At 45.2% G+C, this 27,521-nt stretch overlaps 1 protein-coding gene across 2 annotated transcripts in view; it reads right to left on the reverse strand.

Moving 5' to 3' along the window:
* Positions 1–27,521, reverse strand: part of CFAP418 (cilia and flagella associated protein 418) — a 37,264-nt gene that overhangs the window by 8,730 nt on the left and 1,013 nt on the right. For both annotated transcript variants that reach the window (XM_063924139.1, XM_063924140.1), the window contains exons 2-4: positions 26,935–27,031; positions 18,561–18,625; positions 12,799–12,864 (exon numbers count right to left, since the gene is read on the reverse strand). In XM_063924139.1, the coding sequence (XP_063780209.1) occupies positions 12,799–12,864; positions 18,561–18,625; positions 26,935–27,031 (228 nt within the window). The remainder of the gene's footprint in view (positions 1–12,798; positions 12,865–18,560; positions 18,626–26,934; positions 27,032–27,521) is intronic.

Here is a 27,521-nt window from a genome sequence, read left to right on the forward strand (position 1 = left end):
TATTGATATTCTGGTTTTGTCACACCAGATGACCCTGTTCTATTGTTCTTCTGACCAATTAATATGCTTTTTAGCCCATTCTAATCTTTTGTACCTTGTTTAAGAGATAAAAGCGACTTTTTCTTTGGAAGTCTGGCATTAAATCCAAAATATTGCAGTCTGCGTCAAACAGTCCTGGCACTGGTGTTTATACCACATTCACGTAAATCATTTTGAATTTCCGCAGACGATTTTCTTCTGTCACTCAAGCACAGTTTTCTCATTCTTCTATCACAGCATGGTATTGTGGATCTTTTTCTACCTTTTGAATAGACAGAGTCTGTTGATACTTATTCCACAGCTTCGAATTTCCTCCTTTTGTTATGTTGGCATCTACTTTACTTATAATTTCGTTGTAAGTGTTCCCTTCTTCACGTAAAATAATTATTTTGTATCTCTTTCTTGGTGATCAGTCAACTCTTTACTTTGCTTGTCATACTATATAAGTTACACAGCTTACTGCAGGAAATTAAAGTAAAAAAACACGCATAAAAAAACAGCGACCAACTTAGTGATGATCAAACAACTAAATAAGATGTTTTACTATCAATTCTGGTAGCAACAAATGTGAGCTTACTCTTATTGGATCCATTTTATGGCATCGCAACACCTGATTGGCTCTCAGAACAATCACTCCTATTGGTCAGTTTTGAGTTGAAGAAATCCCATCTCTTTACAAATAATGGCCCTCATTCCGAGTTGATCGCTCACAAGGCGAATTTAGCAGAGTTGCTCACGCTAAGCCTACGCCTACTGGGAGTGTATCTTAGCTTCTTAAAATTGCGACCGATGTATTCGCAATATTGCGATTACAAACTACTTAGCAGTTTCAGAGTAGCTTCAGACTTACTCGGCATCTGCGTTCAGTTCAGTGCTTGTCGTTCCTGGTTTGACGTCATAAACACACCCAGCGTTCGCCCAGACACTCCCCCGTTTCTCCGGCCACTCCTGCGTTTTTTCCGGAAACGGTAGCGTTTTTATCCACACGCCCCGAAAACGCCGTGTTTCCGCCCAGTAACACCCATTTCCTGTCAATCACACTACGTTCGCCAGAGCGAAGAAAAAGCCGTGAGTAAAAATACTATCTTCATTGTAAAATTACTTGGCGCAGTCGCAGTGCGAATATTGCGCATGCGTACTAAGCGGAATTTCACTGCGATGCGAAGAAAATTACCGAGCGAACGACTCGGAATGAGGGCCAAAGTCTCCCTATCTTTATTTACCTACAGGTTGAGTATCCCTTATCCAAAATGCTTGGGACCAGAGGTATTTTGGATATCGGATTTTTCCGTATTTTGGAATAATTGCACACCATAAGGAGATATCATGGTGATGGGACCTAAATCTAAGCACAGAATCCATTTATGTTACATATACACCTTATACACACAGCCTGAAGGTAATTTAATACAATATTTTTTATAACTTTGTGTATTAAACAAAGTTTGTGTACACTGAGCCATCAAAAAAAAAGGTTTCACTATCTCACTCTCAGTCAAAAAAGTCCGTATTTCGGAATATTTGGATATGGGATACTCAACCTGTATAACTTTTATGTACTACCCCTTTTCCACTAGCTAAATTTACCCGTGTTTTTGCACGGGGGCGCGCATCAACTCAGGTTTTTAGTAAGTGGAAACGGCTCAACACGGGTTGAGTGACCCAGGAATCCTACCCGGGTAGCTACCTGGGTTGAACACGGTAACATGGTAATGACCTGGGTAATTGTGCAGTGGCAATGGTCATTAACCGTGTTTTTAGACCCGAGTAACAAGTGACATCAATAGGCTTTTACAGAGCTTACCCGAGTTAAGTGGAAACAGATCCGACCCGGGAATAACCCGTGTCAAAGTGCAGTGGAAACGGCGGGGCCGACACGGGTTGTAGCCGGGTTAAACATCCTGGATCGGACCCGGTACTCAGGTGGAAAAGGGGTATAACAAAGACAATTCATCGCAGTGAACTGCATTATATTGTGTATCAAATTATCTTTCCAGTGATATATACCATCATAGGATTTTCTTGAAAAATAATGCAGTTATATGCAATTAAACCCTAAAAACACACATTTTACAAAAAGGTTTCCACAATTTTGGCCAATACTGTAAATGAATCAAAGTAGTATTAATTCCTTGTAGCGCCATCTAGAGATTTTTTAAAAGCATTACAAAAAATCTTGTGCACACTGAAGGAAAATATAACTCTTTATATTGTAGGAGTAGGAGGAATTATCTTACGTATGAGGCCCAATAAATTGGTTACTTACATTTTGATATTGTTGGTAGCAGCTGTGATATAAATATTGTGCTGTATCTAAAATGAACTATCACAAGAATTGTTTATATGGACCAGTAATTATATAAATAGGCCTTGGAAAGCAACATTTACATGTAAGGGGATCAGTACGGTTTGCCAGCGTACGCGAAGTCGAAGGTCAGAAAACCGGCGTCGGCATCCCGATAGTTTAAATCCCAACAGGGGGGAGATAAGTGTGTTCTCCCCTGTCCCCTACACCCTAACCCTCAATTCCCGCAGCCTAACCCTAACTCCCCCCCTTAGTGCCTGACCCTAACTTCCCACCGGTGGTGCCTAAACATAACCCCCGATGCCACACAGCTTAACCCTCCCCCCTTAGTGCCTAAACCTAACCTCCCCCCGTTGATGCCTAACCCTAACCCCAATTTCCCGCAGCCTAACCCTCCGGTTGGGGGCTAAAGCTAAACTCCAGCCAGCACTAGCCCTAACCTGCCCGGTGCGATCGGCATGACGGCTGTCCAGATTCCGGCGTCGGCATTCTGACTGCCAGGATGTTGACCGCATTCCCATGTAAGATAGGCCTGATAGTGAGTGGATGCAGGAAAACCTTTCGACTCTGCACTGAAATACTCTACTTACATTATAAAACCTTCGTATAACCACTGTACAGAAAACATATTCCTCACTGTATTAGTGGCCAGTGCAAGGACAGATGATATAGTTACCAGTTCTTAATACAATGGTTAGTTACATGGCCCAAAACACAAGGCTGACAGTTAAATATCACTGTACCATTCGTGTCAATGTATCTGGACATATTCAAGGACAGTCCAACAACATTCTGATATTACAGTTTCCATACGAGTCATTCTGAATCACCCTGTAACAAACTGCTGAGCTTTCAGCAACACAATTGTATGGTCAGTCATAAGTAACCTTTCATGTGCAAATCTAAAGTGCAAATAGAATATATTAACATGTAGTATATTACTATTAAAAATGCAATGGGATGTTTTAATCATAAGTGAAAAATACATAATATGAAATAGTTTCATAAGCACTAATAAAATATAAATGGTGCCTTTTTAGCAGAATCTGTAATCCTTTCAATTGCATGCTGGGGGCCGCCCATCGCAGGGTAAGGCTGTCCAGCATGCTACCAGCCGCTCACCCACTGCGATCACGCTGTAACTACGATCGTAATACAATTAGAGAGTGGTCGCAGAAACGATGGGAGCCTCGATCGGAGGGGCTGCATGTGACGACACGCAGCTGCCCTGAAAACGCCACCAATGCCCCCGTTTCCCTGGTGCTGCCCCAAAAGCGATTGGTCGTCGCCTCGTGAACACCTCTGCCTATCAGGCAGAGGCGTTCGCAGTTAATGCGGGCAGACGGCATTAATTACGCACACTTGTCCTGTCGCTGGTCCTGTCGCTGAAATTGCAGTCGCATCCCACCTGAATTAGGCCCTCAGTCCTCCACACAGTTCACGTTTTGCAGGTCACGCGGCAGGTGCGCAGGTGTATGCATTACTCACGGACACATTTTAAAACAACCACAGGTGGAGCTAATTATTTCACTTGTGGTTCTGTGAGGAGACCTGGAAAACATGAACTGTTTGGGGTCCTGAGGAAAGAGCTTCAGAACCTGTGCCCTAGATTATACTGACAAAAAAAATGAGCAAGTTAGGAACTGTGAACAGACAGTAGATGACATTTACTAACACACAAAGTGGACCTATTATATAAGCAGCGTCTTAGGACATCATGCTCTTACGTTGTGCACCTGGGCCTGTTCTTATGAGAAATGCACCGATTTACAAAGTTTATGGCATGGAAGTCTTCTGATAAGAGGGGCGAGGTGAATTTGCTGAATGTGACCCACAATCTGCATCACATGTAATAAGGTTTTGCTTTCTGTTAAGAGAGTGTTTAAGTTACGTGGAAACAGCCTGCAACAGAGCTTATTTCTCCGTACACACTGGATTGTTACACAACACCTCAGAGATTGGGCCTCACTTTGTATGGAATGTGTTTTGAACAAATTAATCCAGAAAATGTATTTCTTGCCATATTACAACCAGTGTAAAGAAAACAATCCAATGCAGTAAGAGTTCCAGTATATCACCCTGGTCTGGTACACAGTCTGGTCAGGATGTCTTGCCTGGTAACTGTAATATTATGGTATTTAGATATAGAAAGTCAGAAAATACATGAAAAATAATAAAATTGGGGGCTGCTTATTGCCCACCCCTGGTCTAGAGTCTAGAACAGTGGTTCTCAAACTGTGTGCCGTGGCACCCTGGGTTGCCTCGGGACACTTGCTGGGGTACATTGGATTGGTGGTCCAAGACCAATTCAAATTACTTATGGTCAATAGGCAAAACAAGTTCTGGTGGCTGACAAACACAATTTACTTCATTTAATATTTTCTTTCTAAATTTCTCAATAAAAAAAAACTTTTGGCCTAGGGGTGCTGTGATAAAATTTCTGATACTCTAGGGCGCAGTGATTCAAAAAAAAGTTTGGGAACGACTAGCCTGGAAAACTGTAGTATATTAATGCAGGGTGCCATCTGGTGGACATTTGAAAAATGACACACTAATGAAAGAAGTATAGTACATCTGCGGCTCTAATGCTTTTAGTTCACTATACAGACTAGATTAAATTTGGCACACACACAGATATTTTATTAGTCTGATAATTAGTATGTTTTATTTAGAAGGCACCAAAAGCTTTCTGTAGCATTGTACACGGGCTAAAAATTGACAAGGTGATACATAACATATAGTATAAATTCACATAGATACATAATTACAGTGTGCCCTTGAGTATATGTAAAGCAAACACTTTGGCACTGTGCCAGAGACTTTGCTCATCAGTTGACCGAATATCACCGGAAAGATGTCGCCACCAAGGAGGAGGATACCGCTTGCTGGAGCCAGGTAAAAATAAGATTTTACTTACCGATAAATCTATTTCTCGTAGTCCGTTGTGGATGCTGGGGACTCCGTCAGGACCATGGGGATTAGCGGCTCCGCAGGAGACAGGGCACAAAAATAAAGCTTTAGGATCAGGTGGTGTGCACTGGCTCCTCCCCCTATGACCCTCCTCCAAGCCTCAGTTAGGATACTGTGCCCGGACGAGCGTACACAATAAGGAAGGATTTTGAATCCCGGGTAAGACTCATACCAGCCACACCAATCACACCGTACAACTTGTGATCTGAACCCAGTTAACAGTATGACAAACGTAGGAGCCTTTGAACAGACGGCTCACAACAATAACAACCCGATTTTTTTTTTTTTGTAACAATAACTATGTACAAGTATTGCAGACAATCCGCACTTGGGATGGGCGCCCAGCATCCACTACGGACTACGAGAAATAGATTTATCGGTAAGTAAAATCTTATTTTCTCTGACGTCCTAGTGTATGCTGGGGACTCCGTCAGGACCATGGGGATTATACCAAAGCTCCCAAACGGGCGGGAGAGTGCGGATGACTCTGCAGCACCGAATGAGAGAACTCCAGGTCCTCTTTAGCCAGGGTATCAAATTTGTAGAATTTTACAAACGTGTTCTCCCCCGACCACGTAGCTGCTCGGCAGAGTTGTAATGCCGAGACCCCTCGGGCAGCCGCCCAGGATGAGCCCACCTTCCTTGTGGAATGGGCCTTGACAGATTTAGGCTGTGGCAGGCCTGCCACAGAATGTGCAAGTTGAATTGTGCTACAAATCCAACGAGCAATCGTCTGCTTAGAAGCAGGAGCACCCAGCTTGTTGGGTGCATACAGTATAAACAGCGAGTCAGATTTTCTGACTCCAGCCGTCCTTGAAATATATATTTTCAATGCCCTGACAACGTCCAGCAACTTGGAATCCTCCAAATCGCTAGTAGCCGCAGGCACCACAATAGGCTGGTTCAGGTGAAACGCTGACACCACCTTAGGCAGAAACTGAGGACGCTTCCGAAGTTCTGCCCTGTCCGAATGGAAAATCAGATATGGGGTTTTATACGATAAAGCCGCCAATTCTGACACTCTCCTGGCTGAAGCCAGGGCCAGTAGCATGGTTACTTTCCATGTAAGATATTTCAAATCCACCGATTTGAGTGGCTCAAACCAATGTAATTTGAGAAAATCCAAAACTACATTAAGGTCCCACGGAGCCACTGGGGGCACAACCGGGGGCTGTATATGTAGTACTCCTTTTACAAAAGTCTGGACTTCAGGAACTGAAGCCAATTCTTTCTGGAAGAAAATCGACAGGGCCGAAATTTGAACCTTAATGGACCCCAATTTGAGGCCCATAGACAATCCTGTTTGCAGGAAATGTAGGAATCGACCCAATTGAAATTTCTCCGTGGGGGCCTTCCTGGCCTCACACCACGCAACATATTTTCTCCAAATGCGGTGATAATGTTGTGCAGTCACCTCCTTCCTGGCTTTTACCAGTGTAGGAATGACCTCTTCCGGAATGCCTTTTTCCCTTAGAATTCGGCATTCAACCGCCATGCCGTCAAACGCAGCCGCGGTAAGTCTTGGAATAGACACGGTCCCTGCTGAAGCAGGTCCCGTCTTAGAGGTAGAGGCCACGGATCTTCCGTGAGCATCTCCTGAAGTTCCGGGTAACAAGTTCTTCTTGGCCAATCCGGAGCCACGAGTATCGTTCTTACTCCCCTTTGCCGTATAATTCTCAGTACTTTTGGTATGAGAGGCAGAGGAGGAAACACATACACTGACTGGAACACCCACGGTGTTACCAGAGCGTCCACAGCTATTGCCTGAGGGTCTCTTGACCTGGCGCAATACCTGTCCAGTTTTTTGTTGAGGCGAGACGCCATCATATCCACCTTTGGTTTTTCCCAACGGTTCACAATCATGTGGAAGACTTCTGGATGAAGTCCCCACTCTCCCGGGTGTAGATCGTGTCTGCTGAGGAAGTCTGCTTCCCAGTTGTCCACTCCCGGAATGAACACTGCTGACAGTGCTATCACATGATCTTCCGCCCAGCGAAGAATCCTTGCAGCCTCTGCCATTGCTCTCCTGCTTCTTGTGCCGCCCTGTCTGTTTACGTGGGCGACTGCCGTGATGTTGTCCGACTGGATCAACACCGGCTGACCCTGAAGCAGGGGTTTTGCCAGGCTTAGAGCATTGTAAATCGCTCTTAGCTCCAGTATATTTATGTGAAGAGACATCTCCCGGCTTGACCATACTCCCTGGAAGTTTCTTCCCTGTGTGACCGCTCCCCAGCCTCTCAGACTGGCATCCGTGGTCACCAGGACCCAGTCCTGTATGCCGAATCTGCACCCTCTAACAGATGAGCACTCTGCAACCACCACAGAAGAGACACCCTTGTCCGTGGCGATAAGGTTATCCGCTGATGCATCTGCAGATGCGATCCGGACCATTTGTCCAGCAGATCCCACTGAAAAGTTCTTGCGTGAAATCTGCCGAATGGAATCGCTTCGTAAGAAGCCACCATTTTTCCCAGGACCCTTGTGCAATGATGCACTGACACTTTTACTGGTTTTAGGAGGTTCCTGACTAGCTCGGATAACTCCCTGGCTTTCTTCTCCGGGAGAAACACCTTTTTCTGGACTGTGTCCAGAATCATCCCTAGGAACAGCAGACGTGTCGTCGGAAACAGCTGCGGTTTTGGAATATTTAGAATCCACCCGTGCTGTCGTAGAACTACTTGAGATAGTGCTACTCCGACCTCCAACTGTTCTCTGGACCTTGCCCTTATCAGGAGATCGTCCATTTTCTTTGAAGAAGAATCATCATTTCGGCCATTACCTTGGTAAGGACCCGGGGTGCCGTGGACAATCCAACCGGCAGCGTCTGAAACTGATAGTGACAGTTCTGTACCACGAACCTGAGGTACCCTTGGTGAGAAGGGCAAATTGGGACATGGAGGTAAGCATCTGTCCCGGGACACCATATAGTCCCCTTTTTCCTGGTTCGCTATCACTGCTCTGAGTGACTCCATCTTGATTTGAACCTTTTTATGTAAGTGTTCAAATATTTCAGATTTAGAATAGGTCTCACCGAGCCGTCTGGCTTCAGTACCACAATATAGTGTGGAATAATACCCCTTTCCTTGTTGTAGGAGGGGTACTTTGATTATCACCTGCTGGGAATACAGCTTGTGAATTGTTTCCACTACTGCCTCCCTGTCGGAGGGAGACGTTGGTAAAGCAGACTTCAGGAACCTGCGAGGGGGAGACGTCTCGAACTTCCAATCTGTACCCCTGGGATACTACTTGTAGGATCCAGGGGTCCACTTGCGAGTGAGCCCACTGCGTGCTTAAACTCTTGAGACGACCCCCCACCGCACCTGAGTCCGCTTGTACGGCCCCAGCGTCATGCTGAGGACTTGGCAGAAGCGGTGGAGGGCTTCTATTCCTGGGAATGGGCTGCCTGCTGCAGTCTTCTTCCCTTTCCTCTATCCCATGGCAGATATGACTGGCCTTTTGACCACTTGCCCTTATGGGGACGAAAGGACTGAGGCTGAAAAGACGTTGTCTTTTTCTCCTTTATACGGCAATACTTCCATGTGCCGTTTGGAATCTGCATCACCTGACCACTGTCGTGTCCATAAACAACTTCTGGCAGATATGGACATCGCACTTACTCTTGATGCCAGAGTGCAAATATCCCTCTGTGCATCTCGCATATATAGAAATGCATCCTTTAAATGCTCTATAGTCAGTAAAATACTGTCCCTGTCAAGGGTATCAATATTTTCAGTCAGGGAATCCGACCAAGCCACCCCAGCGCTGCACATCCAGGCTGAGGCGATCGCTGGTCGCAGTATAACACCAGTATGTGTGTATATACTTTTTAGGATATTTTCCAGCCTCCTATCAGCTGGCTCCTTGAGGGCGGCCCTATCTGGAGACGGTACCGCCACTTGTTTTGATACCCTAAGGGGTGTTACCCAACGCGCCCTAACTTCTGGCGGGAAAGGGTATACCGCCAATAATTTTCTATCGGGGGAAACCCACGCATCATCACACACTTCATTTAATTTATCTGATTCAGGAAAAACTACAGGTAGTTTTTTCACACTCCACAAAATACCCTTTTTTGTGGTACTTGTAGTATCAGAAATATGTAACACCTCCTTCATTGCCCTTAACAAGTAACGTGTGGCCCTAAAAGAAAAATACGTTTGTTTCTTCACCGTCGACACTGGAGTCAGTGTCCGTGTCTGTGTCTGTGTCGACCGACTGAGGTAAAAAGACGTTTTAACGCCCCTGACGGTGTTTTAGGCGCCTGGACAGGTACTAATTGGTTTGCCGGCCGTCTCATGTCGTCAACCGACCTTGCAGCGTGTTGACATTATCACGTAATTCCTTAAATAAGCCATCCATTCCGGTGTCGACTCCCTAGAGAGTGACATCACCATTACAGGCAATTGCTCCGCCTCCTCACCAACATCGTCCTCATACATGTCGACACACACGTACCGACACAAAGCACACACACAGGGAATGCTCTGATAGAGGACAGGACCCCACTAGCCCTTTGGAGAGACAGAGGGAGAGTTTGCCAGCACACACCAAAACGCTATAATTATACAGGGACAACCTTTATATAAGTGTTTTTCCCTTATAGCATCTTAATATATATAATCATATCGCCAAATAAGTGCCCCCCCTCTCTGTTTTAACCCTGTTTCTGTAGTGCAGTGCAGGGGAGAGCCTGGGAGCCTTCCCACCAGCATTTCTGTGAGGGAAAATGGCGCTGTGTGCTGAGGAGAATAGGCCCCGCCCCCTTTTCGGCGGGCTTCTTCTCCCGTTTTTCTGAGACCTGGCAGGGGTTAAATACATCCATATAGCCCCAGGGGCTATATGTGATGTATCTTTTAGCCAGTATAGGTATTTCATTGCTGCCCAGGGCGCCCCCCACAGCGCCCTGCACCCTCAGTGACCGCTGGTGTGAAGTGTGTGACAACAATGGCGCACAGCTGCAGTGCTGTGCGCTACCTCATGAAGACTGAAAAGTCTTCTGCCGCCGGTTTCTGGACCTCTTCACTTTTCGGCATCTGCAAGGGGGTCGGCGGCGCGGCTCCGGGACCGGACTCCATGGCTGGGCCTGTGTTCGATCCCTCTGGAGCTAATGGTGTCCAGTAGCCTAAGAAGCCAATCCATCCTGCACGCAGGTGAGTTCACTTCTTCTCCCCTAAGTCCCTCGTTGCAGTGAGCCTGTTGCCAGCAGGACTCACTGTAAAATAAAAAACCTAAAAACTTTTTCTAAGCAGCTCTTTAGGAGAGCCACCTAGATTGCACCCTGCTCGGACGGGCACAAAAACCTAACTGAGGCTTGGAGGAGGGTCATAGGGGGAGGAGCCAGTGCACACCACCTGATCCTAAAGCTTTATTTTTGTGCCCTGTCTCCTGCGGAGCCGCTAATTCCCATGGTCCTGACGGAGTCCCCAGCATCCACTAGGACGTCAGAGAAATACCAATGGTGCCCCACCTGCACATAAAATGTCATTTCTATTTATGTTTATTTGGGGAGGGGGATGTGGACACGCCCAAGTATGTCGTGCCCCCCCCTCTCCATCCCCTTCCTTGCCATACAGTAACTGGGCCCAGCAACCCTCTTTACGGTCCTGGGTAAGCTATATCACAAGGATGATTTTTAAGTAATTGGACTACACATCTGAAATGAGAAATCATCTCTCATAAGCAGGGCCCTCCTTCCTCATGTTCATCCCAACCACTATCCTTGCTGCCAGTGCTCCTTGACAATGTCTCCTTGTCCCTTTCAAGAACTCTGTGTGCTCGCCCTTCGTTAGGTACAATCTGACCGAGTGCTGAGCAGACATCCCCTCCAATTAGCTCACCTCCACTTGCCTGCCAAGACGCTGTGAGTTATCCAACCCCCGCCAATGTCTGTGTACTGTCTAGCTTGTACAATCTAAAATGTTGTCAAAAATTCTTCTTAAACTTCTTAAACTTATTCTACATCATTATATTGATGAAGATTAAACAGGCTTTATATGGCATAGAAAACCCGTATCCAATCTCCAGACTATTACAATCAATGAATAATTTAATGCAAAACCAATGTACAGGAAACCAACTGCATACTAACCTTAGATGATGTATTTTACATTTAGTGGTTCATTGGATATTACACGTTTCAGACTAGGAAATTCTGCAAGAGTCCACGAGTCAGGAAGGATTAATACACAACTAATCCTTTTCTAGGCTACTTAGAAGGAGCCGCATTATGTTTTCTTCAGTTCACTGTCCACAATTCACTCTAGAAAGCTTATCAAACACTAACATGTTCTGGACCACAATGAGCTATACTGTATATAGTATATACGCTTAGGCGTTCTGGGCCACAATGAGCTATACTGTATATACAGTGCATCTAGCTGTAGTGCTTAGGCGTTCTGGGCCACAATGAGCTATACTGTATATACAGTGCATCTAGCTGTAGTGCCTAAGGGTTCCAGACCACAATGAGCTATACTGTATATACAGTGCATCTAGCTGTAGTGCCTAGGGTTTCTGGGCCACAATGAGCTATACTGTATATAGTATATACAGTGCATCTAGCTGTAGTGCTTAGGCGTTCCGGACCACAATGAGTTATACTGTATATACAGTGCATCTAGCTGTAGTGCCTAGGGTTCCAGACCACAATGAGCTATACTAGTGTTCACTCTAGGCTGTTTTAGCAGGGCGCCGCGCCCTGCCCGTTTTTTAACAGGCAAAACCCGCCCTGCCCCTTTTGCGGCGCCCTGCTAGAACAGCCGCCCGCTCCCTGCCCTCCCGGCGTGTATAGATGCCGTGCGCATGCGCGCGGCATCCATTCACGCATTGGGAGAGGGCTGGGGGAAGCCCAGCACCGACGGAGGTGCTGGGCACGCCCCCAACAGTGACGTCGCCGGCCACAGACGCTCTCTATAGTAGCGGCTGTGGGCCGCACCGCCCCCTAAAATGACGGCGGCGTGGCCACGCCCCCTAATTTGCGTGGCCGCGCGCGCACACATGTGCCCCCGGACTCCGGCGCCCTGCCCCATTTCACTCCTAGAGTGAACACTACTATACTGTATATACAGAGCATCTAGCTGTAGTGCCTATGGTTTCTGGGCCACAATGAGCTATACTGTATATACAGTGCATCTAGCAGTACTACCTGTGTCCAACAGTATGTAACTTAGCATGCTGACTTACACTGTAAAGTCAGTCAGTCAGTCAGTCAGTCAGGAATCAAGTGGTTATTATGAAGTGTTTATTATAGTGCTGCCATAACTTGTACAGGAATAAAATAAGTCACAGGAAAGCAGCTTATATATTCCAATTATGTATACGTATATGACCACAGAAATCCAGGAAACTAACAGCTTTCAGTGGGGACTAGTTCCCACATGGGATAGGGGTAACACAAGCCTGGTCACTATGGACCAGAGGGCTAAACGTATGCAGCCTATGGAAGGCAGAGGATACTAATAGTACCAGCACAATAAAACACTTACCGTTCAGAAATATTTGTCCCAATGCCAAAGGGAATCCCACTTCCCCCGAGGTACACTGGGCAACATCTGTAAGGTAGCAATTACATCGTTATCAGATTTTGGTGTCTATTTACGAAGCCCTGGGGAGAGATAAAGTGGAGAGAGATAAAGTACCAGCCAATCAGCTCCTGGCTGCCATGTTACAGGCTGTGTTTGAATAATGACAGGAGCTGGTTGGTTGGTAGTTTATCTCCGTCCACTTTATCCCTCTCCAAGGCTTAGGAAACAGTCCCTTCAGTAAGACATTTTAAACTAATTAGCTCTTCACTGAACATTATTTCCATCCTCCATATTTCTGTTATATTTGCATTAACTCCTTTATTTTATAAATATACTACCCAACAATACCTATCAGTTTACGGTTATGGACTGAGGGGGTCATTCCGAGTTGATCGCTAGCTGAAAGTATTCACTGCGGAACGATTAAGTAAAAAAACGGCACTTCTGCGCATGCGGCGCAGTGCGCGACGTACTTTCACAACGGCAGATGTATTTTCACACAAGGTCTAGCGAAGCTTTTCAGTCGCAATGGCCGCCGCAGAGTGATTGACATGAAGTGGGCGTTACTGGGTGTCAACTGACCGTTTTCAGGGAGTGCTCGAAAAAACGCAGGCGTGCCAGGAAAAATGCAGGCATGGCTGGGCGAACGCAGGGCGTGTTTGTGACGTCAAATCCGGGACTGAATGGTCTGAAGTGATCGCAAGCGCCGAGTAGGTCTGAAGCTACTCAGAAACTGCACAATATTTTTTGTAGCTGCTCTGCAATGCAATCGTTCGCACTTCTAAGCTAAGATACACTCGCAGGGGGCGGCGGCTTAGCGTTTGCACGGCTGCTAAAAACTGCTAGCGAGCGAACAACTCGGAATGACCCCCTGAGTGTCCATCTCTGAACCCTATGCTCTCTATTATCAAGGAGATCTTCATCTCAATCCCACCTTTGTTTTTTATCACCTGTGGCCTACACTGGGAACCACTACATTTGCTGCATATACTGAATTACCCACATCCGCCACTTAGGATGAGAAATGCTCAGAACTAACAACGCTGCGTGCTTCTTGTATTTTATAGGTCACTCTTATATATTGCATTTTGCATCCTTTTTCTTTGTGCTCTCCCATTATGTATCACGTCTCCATGTATGTAACCTATACAGTTGCCTGGCACGCTTGTGGTTATGGTGGACAGTTTGTGGATTTAATGATTCTGTGTGCATCACTTGTTTACTTTCTCTTGTGTATTTTGTAGTTCACCAAAGTGAATCGCATCACCAGTTATTGCTTTACCCGCCTATGATAATCTAGACACGGAACCTAAGATGGCTAGTATGATTTCTTTATTGTAAATTTATAGTGTCTTTTTATAGAATACTGCCAGATAAATACACATTATTTTTCTGTCATATGCATGCCATTATGCACTATTTTCAGTCTCACTCCAATGTATTAAGACATTCTAGAAAATTTCAGTCTCTCTATAAATGAAGAATATTGTACATTAGAGTTTGCCTGTGGCTTTGCTCGCGTGGATGTCTGTTATTGCTCAGCGGAACTAGTTTTACAACGACGCTAGTGGCATCTAATATTGTGATGTATATTTTATATTGTACACACTGATCACAAAATTTCAGGGATTAACACAGACAGATGCTTGGGGCTACTAACACGTGAGCAAGTCACGTAAAGCTGCCTATGGGAGAAGCAGCTGGTCCTGACATCTATGCCTGTAGCCCTGAGCGTTTTTCAAGGTGTGCAATATATGCATATATTGTACATATTTATATACATAAAATGGGGTATATGCAATTGCAGTCGAATTGCCGAAAATGTCGAAAAACGGGGCATTTTCGACACAAAAAAAATATTCGACAATGCAATACAGTACTTTTCGACAAAAAAACGGACGTTTCAGATTCGACTTTTTAAAATTCCACAGTTGTCAAATTCGACATGTCTGCAATGGTAAAAAATGCGGCTTTTCGACAAAAGTATATTCAATTGAAGAATGTCGATTCGACAACAGTGCTTTTCGACAGTAATTTCGCCAATTTCATTCCGCCTCACTTTGCTGGCGGAATCGAATAAAAAAATTTAAAAACATGTTTTTTTGTGTGTTTTTTTTATTGATAATAGCATATCTATTTATATTAGAAGGGATTATGTACTTGGTTTGTCTATTAGGAGACACAAGTATTATTTATATATTTTTTAAAAGAATATTTTTTTTTTAAATGACTAAAATAGAGAGAGCATGGTTTTCAGTGGGAAGGGGTGGGAATGAGTTAAAATCAAGAAAAAAAAATGCGTGGGGTCCCCCCTCCTAGGCATAACCAGCCTCGGGCTCTTTGAGCCGGTTCTGGTTGTAAAAATACGGCGGTAAAATTGACAGGGGATCCCCCGTATTTTTAGAACCAGCACCGGGCTCTGTGTCCGGTCCTGGTGCCAAAAATACGGGGGACAAAAGACGTAGGGGTCCCCCGTATTTTTAACACCAGCACCGGGCTCCACTAGCTGGAGAGATAATGCCACAGCCGGGGGACACTTTTATATCAGTCCCTGCGGCCCTGGCATTAAATCACTAACTAGTCACCCCTGGCCGGGGTTCCCTGGAGGAGTGGGGACCCCTTAAATCAAGGGGTCCCCCCCTCCAGCCACCTAAGGGCCAGGGGTGAAGCCCGAGGCTGTCCCCCCATCCAAGGGCTGCGGATGGGGGGCTGATAGCCTTGTGTCAAATAAAAGAATATTGTTTTTTGCAGAACTACAAGTCCCAGCAAGCCTCCCCCGCAAGCTGGTACTTGGAGAACCACAAGTCCCAGCATGCGGGGGGAAACGGGCCCGCTGTTACCTGTAGTTTTACTACAAAAAAAAAACCCAAATAAAAACAGTACACGCACACCGTGATAGTAAAACTTTATTACATACATGCTGACACACACATACTTACCTATGTTCACACGCCGACCTCTGTCCACTTCTCCAAGCAGAATCCACGGTGTACCTGAAAATAAAATTATACTCACCAAAGTCCAGTGTAGCTGTGTCCTGTTCTTTTTTGCAATCCACGTACTTGGCAAAAAAAGAAAACGCATTACCCGAACCACGGACTTAAAGGGGTCCCATGTTTACACATGGGACCACTTTCCCCGAATGCTGAGACCCCCCCGTGACTCCTGTCACAGAGGGTCCCTTCAGCCAATCACGGAGCGCCACGTCGTGGCACTCTCCTGATTGGCTGTGCGCGTCTGAGCTGTCAGACGGCACATCGCACAGCCACTCCATTATCTTCAATGTTGGGAACTTTGCGGTCAGCGGTGAGGTCAGTTCCCACCATTGAAAATAATGGAGCGGTATGTGCTATGCGCGTCTGACAGCTCAGACGCGCAAAGCCAATCAGGAGAGTGCCACGACGTGGCGCTCCCTGATTGGCTGAAGGGACCCTCTGTGACAGGAGTCACAGGGGGTCCCGGCATTCAGGGAAAGGGGTCCCATGTGTAAACATGGGACCCCTTTCAGTGCGTGGTCTGGGTAAATGCGGTTTGTTTTTTTGCTAAGTACGTGGATTACAAGCTCAGAAGAGGACAGATCTACACTGGATTTTGGTGAGTATAATTTTATTTTCACGTACACCGTGGATTCTACTTGGAGAAGTGGACCGAACCTCGTGTCAACATAGGTAAGTATGTGTGTGTCGGCATGTATGTAATAAAGTTTGACTTTCACGGTGTCTGTGTACTGTTTTTATTTGGGTATTTTTTTGTAGTAGAACTACAGGTACCAGCGGGCCCGTTTCCCCCCCGCATGCTGGTACTTGTGGTTCTGCTGCAAAAAAACAATATTCTTTTATTTGACACAAGGCTATCAGCCCCCCATCCACAGCCCTTGGATGGGGGGGGGGGGGGGGGGGGGGGGGGGGGGGAGGACAGCCTCGGGCTTCACCCCTGGCCCTTGGGTGGCTTGATTTAAGGGGTCCCCACTACTCCAGGGTACCCCGGCCAGGGGTGACTAGTTAGTGTTTTAATGCCACGGCCGCAGGGACCGATATAAAGGTGTCCACCGGCTGTGGCATTATCTCTCTGACTAGTGGAGCCCGGTGCTGGTGATAAAAATATGGGGGACCCCTACGCTTTGTCCCCCGTATTTTTGGCACCAGGACCGGACACAGAGCCCGGTGCTGGTTGTGAAAATACGGGGGATCCCCTGTCAATTTCCCCCCCGTATTTTTACAACCAGGACCGGCTCAAAGAGCCTGAGGCTGGTTATGCTTAGGAAGGGGGACCCCACACAATTTTTTTCTGGGTTTTTTAATCATTTTTGTGCCATCCAAAAAGTCGAATCCAGGACGCACATATCCATCAATTGGTCCGTTTTTCGACAGCGGGACTGTCGAATCCGTTTTTTATTGAATATGTCGAATTCGGGTCCCGGTGGGAGGGTATGTGACTGTCGAATTGTGTCGAATTTAAAAACGGTCGAATTCCAGCCAGAATTCGACCGCAATTGCATATTCCCCATAGTAATTTTGGACTTGTGGAGTGTGCACACTGGATGATTCCGGTATGAATGGTCGACCATGTCATGGTCGACAGTCATTAGGTTGACCACTATTGGTCGACATGGACAAATGGTCGACACATGAAAATGGTCGACGCATGAAAAAGCTTTCACATTTTTTTAAAACTTTTTTTGGTGTCGTTTTCTGCGTAAAGTGACGGGGAACCCCAATTAGTGCACCGCTTCGCTCGCCATGCTTCAGGCAAAGATTACCGTTCCCAATCGTAGTCCACGTGGATTGTAAAATATGGAAAAGTTCCCCAAAAGAAAAAAAAAAGTGTGAAAAACTCATGTCGACCCTTCATGTCTCAACCATTTTCATGTGTCGACCTTTCATGTGTCAACCATTTTCATGTATCGACCATGTGTCCATGTCGACCAATAGTGGTCGACCTAATGACTGTCGACCATAACATGGTCGACCATCCAAACAGATACCACACTGGATGTGCCGTGTCAAGCATCTTGTTTTTCCTCTATTGCTCCTCTCCCTGATGTCATACTGAGATCATACATACCTCAGTCTCTTCATACATACCCCTTTCACACCGCACAAATATCCCGGTATCGACCCGGTATATTGCCGGGTCGACGCAGGTTGCTGTGCGGTCTGAAAGGGTCAGTCCCGAATTTCCGGGTCGCCTGACCCGTAATTCAACCCGGCAGTAAAGAAGGGTTATTCCCGGGCTATTACGGGGTCAGATGCAGTGTGAACGGGTTTCCCGGTTCGATGCGACCCGGTACCCGTTCACTGCATAGGGAGAGGCGGCGCAGAGATGATCTCATCTCCTAGCACTGCCTCCGCCCCCGATAACGCTGTGGCCCCCGCACCCGATGGCAACCCGACCGGAAATCAGTTCTCAGAGTCCAATGCTGGGTCGCACCCGGGTAGGATCCATTTCCAATTCCCAGGTATGACCCGGCATTAGCAATCTGAAAGCGGTAGAAGTTATACAATAGTGAAAACATGATCCAAATTCACCACGTAGTTTTTGCATGATGACGGAAGGGATAGATAAAAATTTACATTTTATTTTTCATCTCCATAGTTCATAAACAGTCCCTAGAAGTAGACTTCTCAAAATAAAATTGCTATGTACAGATACAACCCTTACAGTTTTAATATATTTATTGTAGAATAACTTAATAGATACAAGAATAAAGCAGTTCCACTCACTTTGTACTGTATTGTTGTCTGGATATTTTGCTAGACTGTTGGCTTGCAGATTTTGTCTTTTGTTTCTGAACAGAAAATAAGACGTTACCCAGAAGAAAACAATTAAGTGCACATTATTTACAACGATTAAGTGGGGACACACAATTAGCCCCCATAATTTTTTCCTTTAAAAAAAAAAAAAGACAGATGATCATTAATCGGGCTATTTAATTAAAGCATTTTTTTTTCCACGGAAAAAAAATGCCCTGTTTTCATGCGATACCACATGGGATCTGGGATAAGTATCCGGATGTGTTATCGTCAGCTCTGAGGGCTACATATCGGAGATTAAGCTTTGGGTACCTGAGGCACCCGAAGCATAATCACTGATAAGTGTCGGGTACCAGGGCTAATTGAACAGCCTCAAGCGAATCAATTAGCTGGGTAAATTACTGCAGCTAATTCAATAACCTCCTAAATTGCAATCCCACATTGTTTTCTAAACAGCAATTTTTTTACCGTTTCGAACCTGACTATTTTTCTAAAAGTTCTCCTATAACTCACAATTTCTCTGTAGAGAAGACTTATACAGCTGCAAAGTCTCTCATCTAAAAAATATTTGTGTTTCAGTACTCAAACTTTTTCCTGAGGAGAGAGAAACCCGATTGGAGTTAAAGCCCTTCTTCAATGTGATGGCAGAGGACAAAGTGTGTGTATGTGGGTGTCTACACTGTTAAGGATCAAGTTGAAAATACAGTTATTTCAAAGCCTCTTTGCTAAATACATCACATGTCATGAGACTGCGGTTGTCAAAGAAGTTACATAACACTTAGTAAATGGTACATCATTACTAAAGGCTTGTAGTATGTATTCCACTGCTTATACTGCATGCAGTGCAGTGAAGCCGAAATGGTGTGAAAATAACCCTAGATATTATACGAGTAGCAGTGTATTCTGCTCGGTATACTGGAGTATGAAGCTGGTTTACAAACTATATCGCCATGTCTGAACAAAGGGCCTTATGGAATAGCCTGCGAGATGCAGGCATGTGCGCGATGCCGGGATGTTAGCATATTTTTAAAGTAGCAATAATTTAAAAAGCAAAACCAACCATGTTTTGCCTTTGCCATTTTAGACGTATGGGCTAACTTGCAGGAATTGCGCTGATACCTGCATCTCGCAGTCCATATAATTATTTATTAACAGTTACTTATAGAGCGCCAGGATATTGTGTTGCGCTTTACAAAGCGGATATACTTTAGTGCATCTTATAGGCTCAGTATAAAACAATGAAGTATGTTCAAGAAACACTATAAAAAAAACCTTAGAGTAAAAAAGGGATCCAAAGTGTACTGACAGCAGGCGCTTCATTACGGGTGTGTATTGGGAGATTAATACCCAGTTATATTCAAAATACTATGACAAATGCTTTGTATTGGGTTCAGTGTTGTAGCTGCACGGCTAGAAGAGATGACTTGGAAAGAGAAATGATTGTTGGGCTCTGAATTCCAGAAACCTGAGGAAGGCCTAAATGTCTAAAGCTCATCTGATGGCCCAGCTCACAATTACCACCCTTCATGAAACGTTGGGTGAACATCTGCATGCCACTTTCTGTGCAAGATGCACATTTACATACCAAAATAACATACTTCATGCAACTTACACAAACCCTTATGCATGGAGAGAAGGAACGTGAAGGTGAAGGAGCAGGCAAGTGAGAGCTGAGCGCATGTTCATGTACAGTATTTGCAAATAAAGTAGAACTGGATGCAGTGGGTGCTGGTGCATATATATATATATATATATATATATATATATATATATATATATATATATATATATATATATATATATATACACACAAACACACATGATGCTGATGATTATTAGCAGTACTACCTGGCTGCTTCCACTTGGCTGATTGCATATTGATCCCTCCAGATAACAACATCACAGCTACTGTATATTTAGCCGCGGACATCTATTTCCATGACCTACTGTAATTGACATTTCCATTAGACTTTAGCCTTTACTGCTAACACTGTCATACCTCTATGCTACCTGTGCTCTATCGTAGGGTGTAAGTATACATGCATGTACTCCTGATGTATGTCTGGCACAAATGCTGCTGGTAACAGCTCAATGACTGAACATAGGGCCTGATTCATATATGCATCTCCTACAGACGCCTCCTGCTGCGTTACAATTTCCATTGAACAGCTGCTTCCTTGCGGCTCTGCAATTCCATAATTACAAGAATCGGGCCCATAGATAAGTAAATGTGCTTTTCCTTGCATGCCTCATTCTGTGTAGGTGCATCTGACTTTACAAGCGCCCCTTTAGGTCTGCATATCCATTGTGCTGGTAGTTACCTGTAGAAGAAAAGTCAGGTTTCTGACCAGTTTGACACATTTAGTTTTGGACATTCTTTTACTATCAATTACATTTTTTCTATGTTATAGGCTTTATAAATGGAAAATGTGCAAAAGCAAGAAGCAAATATATGTTTTCTTTATTTCCAAAGCTACCTTTTGGCAATTAGTAAAATTTAACTGGGTCATTCCCTGAGTCCAGGTAAAGTATATATTCATACACTACACAATGGGGTATATTTACTAAGCTCCCGATTTTGACCGAGCTGCCGTTTTTTCTTCAAAGTGTCATGTCGGGAATTTACTAAGCAAAAATCTCGGCAGTGATGAGGGCATTCGTAATATTTTGGAAGTCCTAGGAAAAAATCACGAATCAATACACCATCGGTCAAATACGCCTGCAATTTGGTAGAAATCGGTAATTTACTAAAAAGTGCAAATCACAAACACTGCCGACAATAGCCAAACACTGCCGTGCCGAAATACAATTCGTGAAAAAGTGCTAAAAAAAAAGCGGTGAGGTTACTTTCTGTCACCCGCTGACCACAAAGTTCCCATCATTGGTTACAATGGAGCGCATAGGCGCTACATTGTAACACTGCCGTGTGCTGCCTGTCATACAGTACAGGAGCACACAGCCAATCAGGAGGGTGCCACAATGTGGCGCTCCCTGATTGGCTGATGGAACCCTCTTAGACATAAGTCAGAGGGGGTTCCTGGCAGTCGGGGAAAGGGGTCCCATGTGAAAACATGGGGCCCCTTTCAGTGCGAGGTCAGGTGTCTGTTTTTTTATTTTGCCAAGTACCTGAAAATGGATTACAAGAAGAGCCTTCTACACTGGATTTTGTGAGTATAATTTTTTCCAACAGGTACACCATGGATTCTACATGGAGAAGAGGACCGACCCTCGTGTGAACATAGGTAAGTATGTGTATATGGAGGTGTGGATGTATGCATTAAAGTTATACTTTCAAGGTGTGTGTCTTATGTTTTTATTGGGGTATTTTTTTAGTAGTAGTACTACAGGTACCAGCGGGCCCGGTTTTCCTCCGCATGCTGGTACTTGTGGTTCTCCAAGTACCAGCTTGCGGGGGAGGCTTGCTGGGACTTGTAGTACTGCTACTAAAAACAATATTCATTTTTTTACAAAATGGCTATCAGCCTCCCATCCGCAGCCCTTGGATGGGGGGGGGGGACAGCCTCGGGCTTCACCCCTGGTCCTTGGGTGGCTGGAGGGGGGGGGACCCCTTGATTGAAGGGGTCCCCACTCCTCCAGGGTACCCCGGCCAGGGGTGACTAGTTGGTTATGTAATGCCAGGGCCGCCGGGACCTATATAAAAGTGTCCCCCGGCTGTGGCATTATGTATCTGGCTAGTGGAGCCCGGTGCTGGTTTCAGAAATACGGGGGACCCCTACGCTTTTTGTCCCCCGTATTTTTGGAACCAGGACCAGGCGCAGAGCCCGGTGCTGGTTGTTTAAATATGGGGGAACCTCTATCATTTTCCCCCCCATATTTTTGCAACCAGGACCGGCTCAAAGAGCCCGAGGCTGGTTTGGCTTTGGAGGGGGGACCCCACGCAATTTTTTTGGGGATTTTAACACTGATTTTTTTTTTTTTTAAAGGTGCACAATGAAGCCCAGCACGGATCTCTCAGATCCGGCCGAGATTCATTGTATTAAAGTCGGCAGTGTTTTACAAGTCACTCACGTAAAACACTGCCAAAAAAAACGAATGACATCGACATCGGTAAAACCGAAAATGCAGAATACGGCATCTTAGTAAATTAGTCGTACTAAATTCAAAAAGTTGCAAATTTACACTTTCGATGTCATTCGTGATTGAACTTTGACCTCAAACGGGAAAATACGAATTTTAGTAAATATACCCCAATGTATGATGCAGTTACAGAGGCAGAAACGAAGGTATATAATTTCATTTTTGAAGCATGCTTTTATTTTTGTATGGCAGGAGCATTTTGAAAGATATTTGAGCAACATAAACTGTATCAGCGTCAGAGAATGGGTGACATTATTTTAATGGGCTGAATGGGGACCTAAATATAGAACTAGACCTTGAAGCAGTCAGCAGAAGAGGGCCCGGAATTGCAAACATCTTCAGGTGCCTTTCATAAAATGTGGCTCATACAGGCAAAAAGGCTGTAGTCAAATTTCACTGTTCATAATATACTCATATCCTTCTTGAATTGATCGAATTGATCCAATTAGTGTTCGTGACTAGGCAATAAGGTTAGGTTTTAAAAACACAGAGATTAAATATCTTTCTGCTACAGAAGAATGGCCAGTCAGGCTTCGATGCCTAAATACTAATTGGCAGGATCTTTCCAGGTTACTGGAGGTAATTCAGAGTTGATCGCAGCAGCAAATTTGTTAGCAGTTGGGCAAAACCAGGGCCCTCATTCCGAGTTGTTCGCTCGCAAGTGAATTTTAGCAGATTTGCTCATGCTAAGCCGCCGCCTACTGGGAGTGAATCTTAGTATCTTAAAATTGCGAACGATGTATTCGCAATATTGCGATTACACACCTCGTAGCAGTTTCTGAGTAGCTTCAGACTTACTCGGCATCTGCGATCAGTTCAGTGCTTGTCGTTCCTGGTTTGACGTCACAAACACACCCAGCGTTCGCCCAGACACTCCCCCGTTTCTCAGGCCACTCCTGCGTTTTTTCCGGAAACGGTAGCGTTTTTTCCCACACGCCCATAAAACGGCCTGTTTCCGCCCAGTAACACCCATTTCCTGTCAATCACATTACGATCGCCAGAACGATGAAAAAGCCGTGAGTAAAAGTCCTAACTACATAGCAAATTTACTTGGCGCAGTTGCAGTGCGGACATTGCGCATGCGCATTAAGCGGAAAATCGCTGCGATGCGAAGATTTTTACCGAGCGAACATGAGGGCCCATGTGCACTGCAGGTGGGGCAGATATAACATGTGCAGAGAGTTAGATTTGGGTGGGTTATTTTGTTTCTGTGCAGGGTAAATACTGGCTGCTTTATTTTTACACTGCAATTTAGATTTCAGTTTGAACACACCCCACCCAAATCTAACTCTCTGCACATGTTATACAGTATCTGCCCCCCCCCCCTCCCCCTGCAGTGCACATGGGGGGGGGGGGGGGGGGGGTCATTCCGAGTTGATCGCTCGTTAGCAGTTTTTAGCAGCCGTGCAAACGCATAGTCGCTGCCCACGGGGAGTGTATTTTCGCTTTGCAGGAGTGTGAACGCCTGTGCAGCAGAGCGCCTGCAAACACATTTTGTGCAAAACAAGACCAGCCCTGTAGTTACTTATCCTGTGCGATGATTGCTGCGACGAGTGACACGGTAATGACGTCAGATACCCGCCCAGCAAACGCCCGGCCACGCCTGCGTTTTTCCAACCATTCCCAGAAAACAGTCAGTTGACACCCATACACGCCCCCTTTCTGTCAATCTCCTTGCGTTCGGCTGTGCGATTGGAATCGTCGCTAGAACCAGTGCAAAACCATAATGGACTTCGTACCTGTACGACACGCGTGTGCATTGCGGTGCATACGCATGCGCAGATTATCCCATTTTTTTCACTGATCGCGTCGCAGCGAACAACGGCAGCTAGTGATCAACTCGGAATGACCCCCATGGCTTTGACCAACTGCTAACAAATTTGCTGCTGCAATCAACTCTGAAGTAGGCCCACTGTGCGAGTCCCATGTGGTAAAAGTATAGATAGTTCTTTTCACTCAACCTGTTTAAGATGTGTGGAAGATTTGTTACACCAGCAGGAGGGAAAATGACCTAGAAAGGTTTAAGAAATATTTTTAATAATATATTAAAATATTATATTTAAAAAAAATAATATATATATATATATATATATATATATATATAGAGGATATGTTTTGCAACCCCCACCCCCCATTATAAAATAAATGTCCATCCTATTAGCAATAGACCCCCCTGCTGGTCTCAAATCCAACTAATAGCAGCCCACACAGTCCCTTAGTAGCAAAAAAAAGAAAAAAAGAAAAAGTTTAATACTAATAATATCCCCCTCCCCCACACCTGATGATTACAGTTGCCACACCCCCCCACCACATAGGCATATATTCTTCCCACTCCCTCACATGTAGAGCACAGCTGAGCGTGTGTAGCGGGGACTGATAATCAGTCCCCATTGCTACAGCTGATCTCTGCTATGTAGGTAGGGCGTATACACTAGATCACAGGTTCGCAAACTCGGTCCTCAGGACCCCACACAGTGCATGTTTTGCAGGTCTCCTCACAGAATCACAAGTGAAATAATTATCTCCACCTGTGGACCTTTTAAAATATGTCAGTGAGTAATTAATACACCTGTGCACCTGCTGGGTTACCTGCAAAACATCCACTGTGTGGGGTCCTGAGGACCGAGTTTGAGTACCACTGCACTAGATGATTTGCTCAAAATCGTTAACAATATCTTTTGATCTGCCTGCAGATGAGAAGATGCAAGGAACGACCAGCGGGAGCACGCAATACTGCGTACACACTAGACGATGTGACTGATTTGCAGTTCCAATTTGGCTCAAAATTACAAATCGTTAAATATATTGTTCAGTGCAGTGGTTCTCAAACTCTGTCCTCAGGACCCCACACAGATACGTTTTCCAGATCACCTGGCAGGTGTATATTACTCACCGATACATTTTAAAAGATCCACAGGTGGAGCTGATTATATGACTTGCAATTCTGTGAGACCTGGAAAATGTGAACTGTTTGGGGTCCTGAGGACAGAGCTTGAGAACCTGTGGTCTAGTGTGTACACAGGTTCACAGCTAAGACTGCAAGTCAGACTTCACCGCCCTACATCAGTGTCCAGCCTCAGTAAGGCTCTTATGCTAGATTCTAGAACATAAGTGAATCAATGCAGCCACATTCCAAAATCTAGTGGAAAATCTTCTCTAAAAAACTGTAGGCTCTCATCGCAGCAAATGGGACTAAGGGCCTAATTCAGACCCGATCGCTCCTCCGTTTTTGCAGAGGGCTGCGATCAGATAGTCGCCGCCCATAGAGAGTGAAAACCTTCCCGGTGCAAGTGAGCGAATGCAGGTGTACGCCGTGCGAAAACTTTGCCAGACAGTGGACATCTGCAAATCCGTTCGCAACTCACTCACCATCAAATGATTTTTCCAGTCTGTGCGTAGCCCCGCACCTAGTCATACAGTGCAATAGAATCAGGCTGTTCGGGGCCGGAGCTGACATCACACACCCTCCTAGAAAACATTTGGGAACGCCTACGTTTTTCCTGACACTCCCAGAAAATAGCCGGTTGCCACCCACAAACATCAGCTTCCTGTCAATCACCTTGCGTACGCCTCGCGATCGCCATTTTTGCCCCATTCTCTCTCTGTTTGGGCTCGTGATGCACATTGGGGTCGATTCAATTCGGCAACAGATGAATAGCGCCGGGAATGAGCTCCCGACGCTATTCAATTCAGCTAAAGTTAAGTCGGTGAATGCCCGTTCTTGCCGACTTAACAGGTAGTTTTGTCGGGAGAGTGGGCATTCTCAACTTAACTACCCGCGGCGATGCTGATTCCCGACAGAATCAGCCTCGCGGCAGCTCTTTTCCCGGTCTTCTTCTCTCCCTCCCCCGGGTGTGAGAGAAGAATTCCCGACAATTGCGGGTAACTAGTAGCTGAATTGAATAGCGTCGGGAGCTAATTCCCGGCGCTATTCATCTGTTGCCGAATTAAATCAACCCCGTTGTGATGCATATGAATGCGCAGTCATTCGATAATCGCCCGCGATCAGGTCTGAATTAGGCCCTAAATCCATATCAATGTCCATGGTTTTGGATTGAGATGTTCAACAAGCACAAAAGGTTGTGATGTTCAGGTATCAACATACCTTTATAGTGTATTATTCAGCTCCTTTCCCAGACAACACTATAGAGCAGATATTTTTCACTTGCTCATCCAAAAATGGTATTTATTAGTGGATTGTACTGAAATAAGAGACATTCAGCAAAGCAATCCATATACAATGTACCTTGTTTTCGTCATGAAAGCGAACACTAAGTATGTCTTCAATTAAATCATCAACATTTTCATCACCAGATGGGACGTTCGGAAATGCATTCACAGACCTGCAAACAACAATTTCCATGAAATGTAGTTATTTACAGTTCACATTAATAAAGACTTGCAAGCAGCTTGTCCACTTTGGTGATTAATACATAAAAAGTAACGATGGATTAAAAACAAAACACAGCAATATAAAGACCTGTTTACCTGCAGAAAATGTATACTCTGCTTTCTAAATGTACTTTATTTACCAACAATATATAGGGCCTGATTCTGTATGCCAGCCGCCTGTCTACTGCCAGAAACCCCCTATATTCTGAGTCACGCAGAATTCTGCGACTACACCGCCCCAATTACCCATCCTCTAGAGCAGCAGCCATCACTATTATTGTTACACTTACACCACCCGATGCCAGGTACCCACAGCACACACGACTCAGTATATATTATAACTGTCTACACGGCCAGGAAAATCATTCTTACGTGCATATGCCTAGCTGCCACCCAATAGCACCCATATGACAGACAGTCTGAGAAACAACCAAACTGTGT

Source organism: Pseudophryne corroboree, chromosome 5 (genome assembly GCF_028390025.1).
Source record: "Pseudophryne corroboree isolate aPseCor3 chromosome 5, aPseCor3.hap2, whole genome shotgun sequence".
NCBI lineage: Eukaryota > Metazoa > Chordata > Amphibia > Anura > Myobatrachidae > Pseudophryne > Pseudophryne corroboree.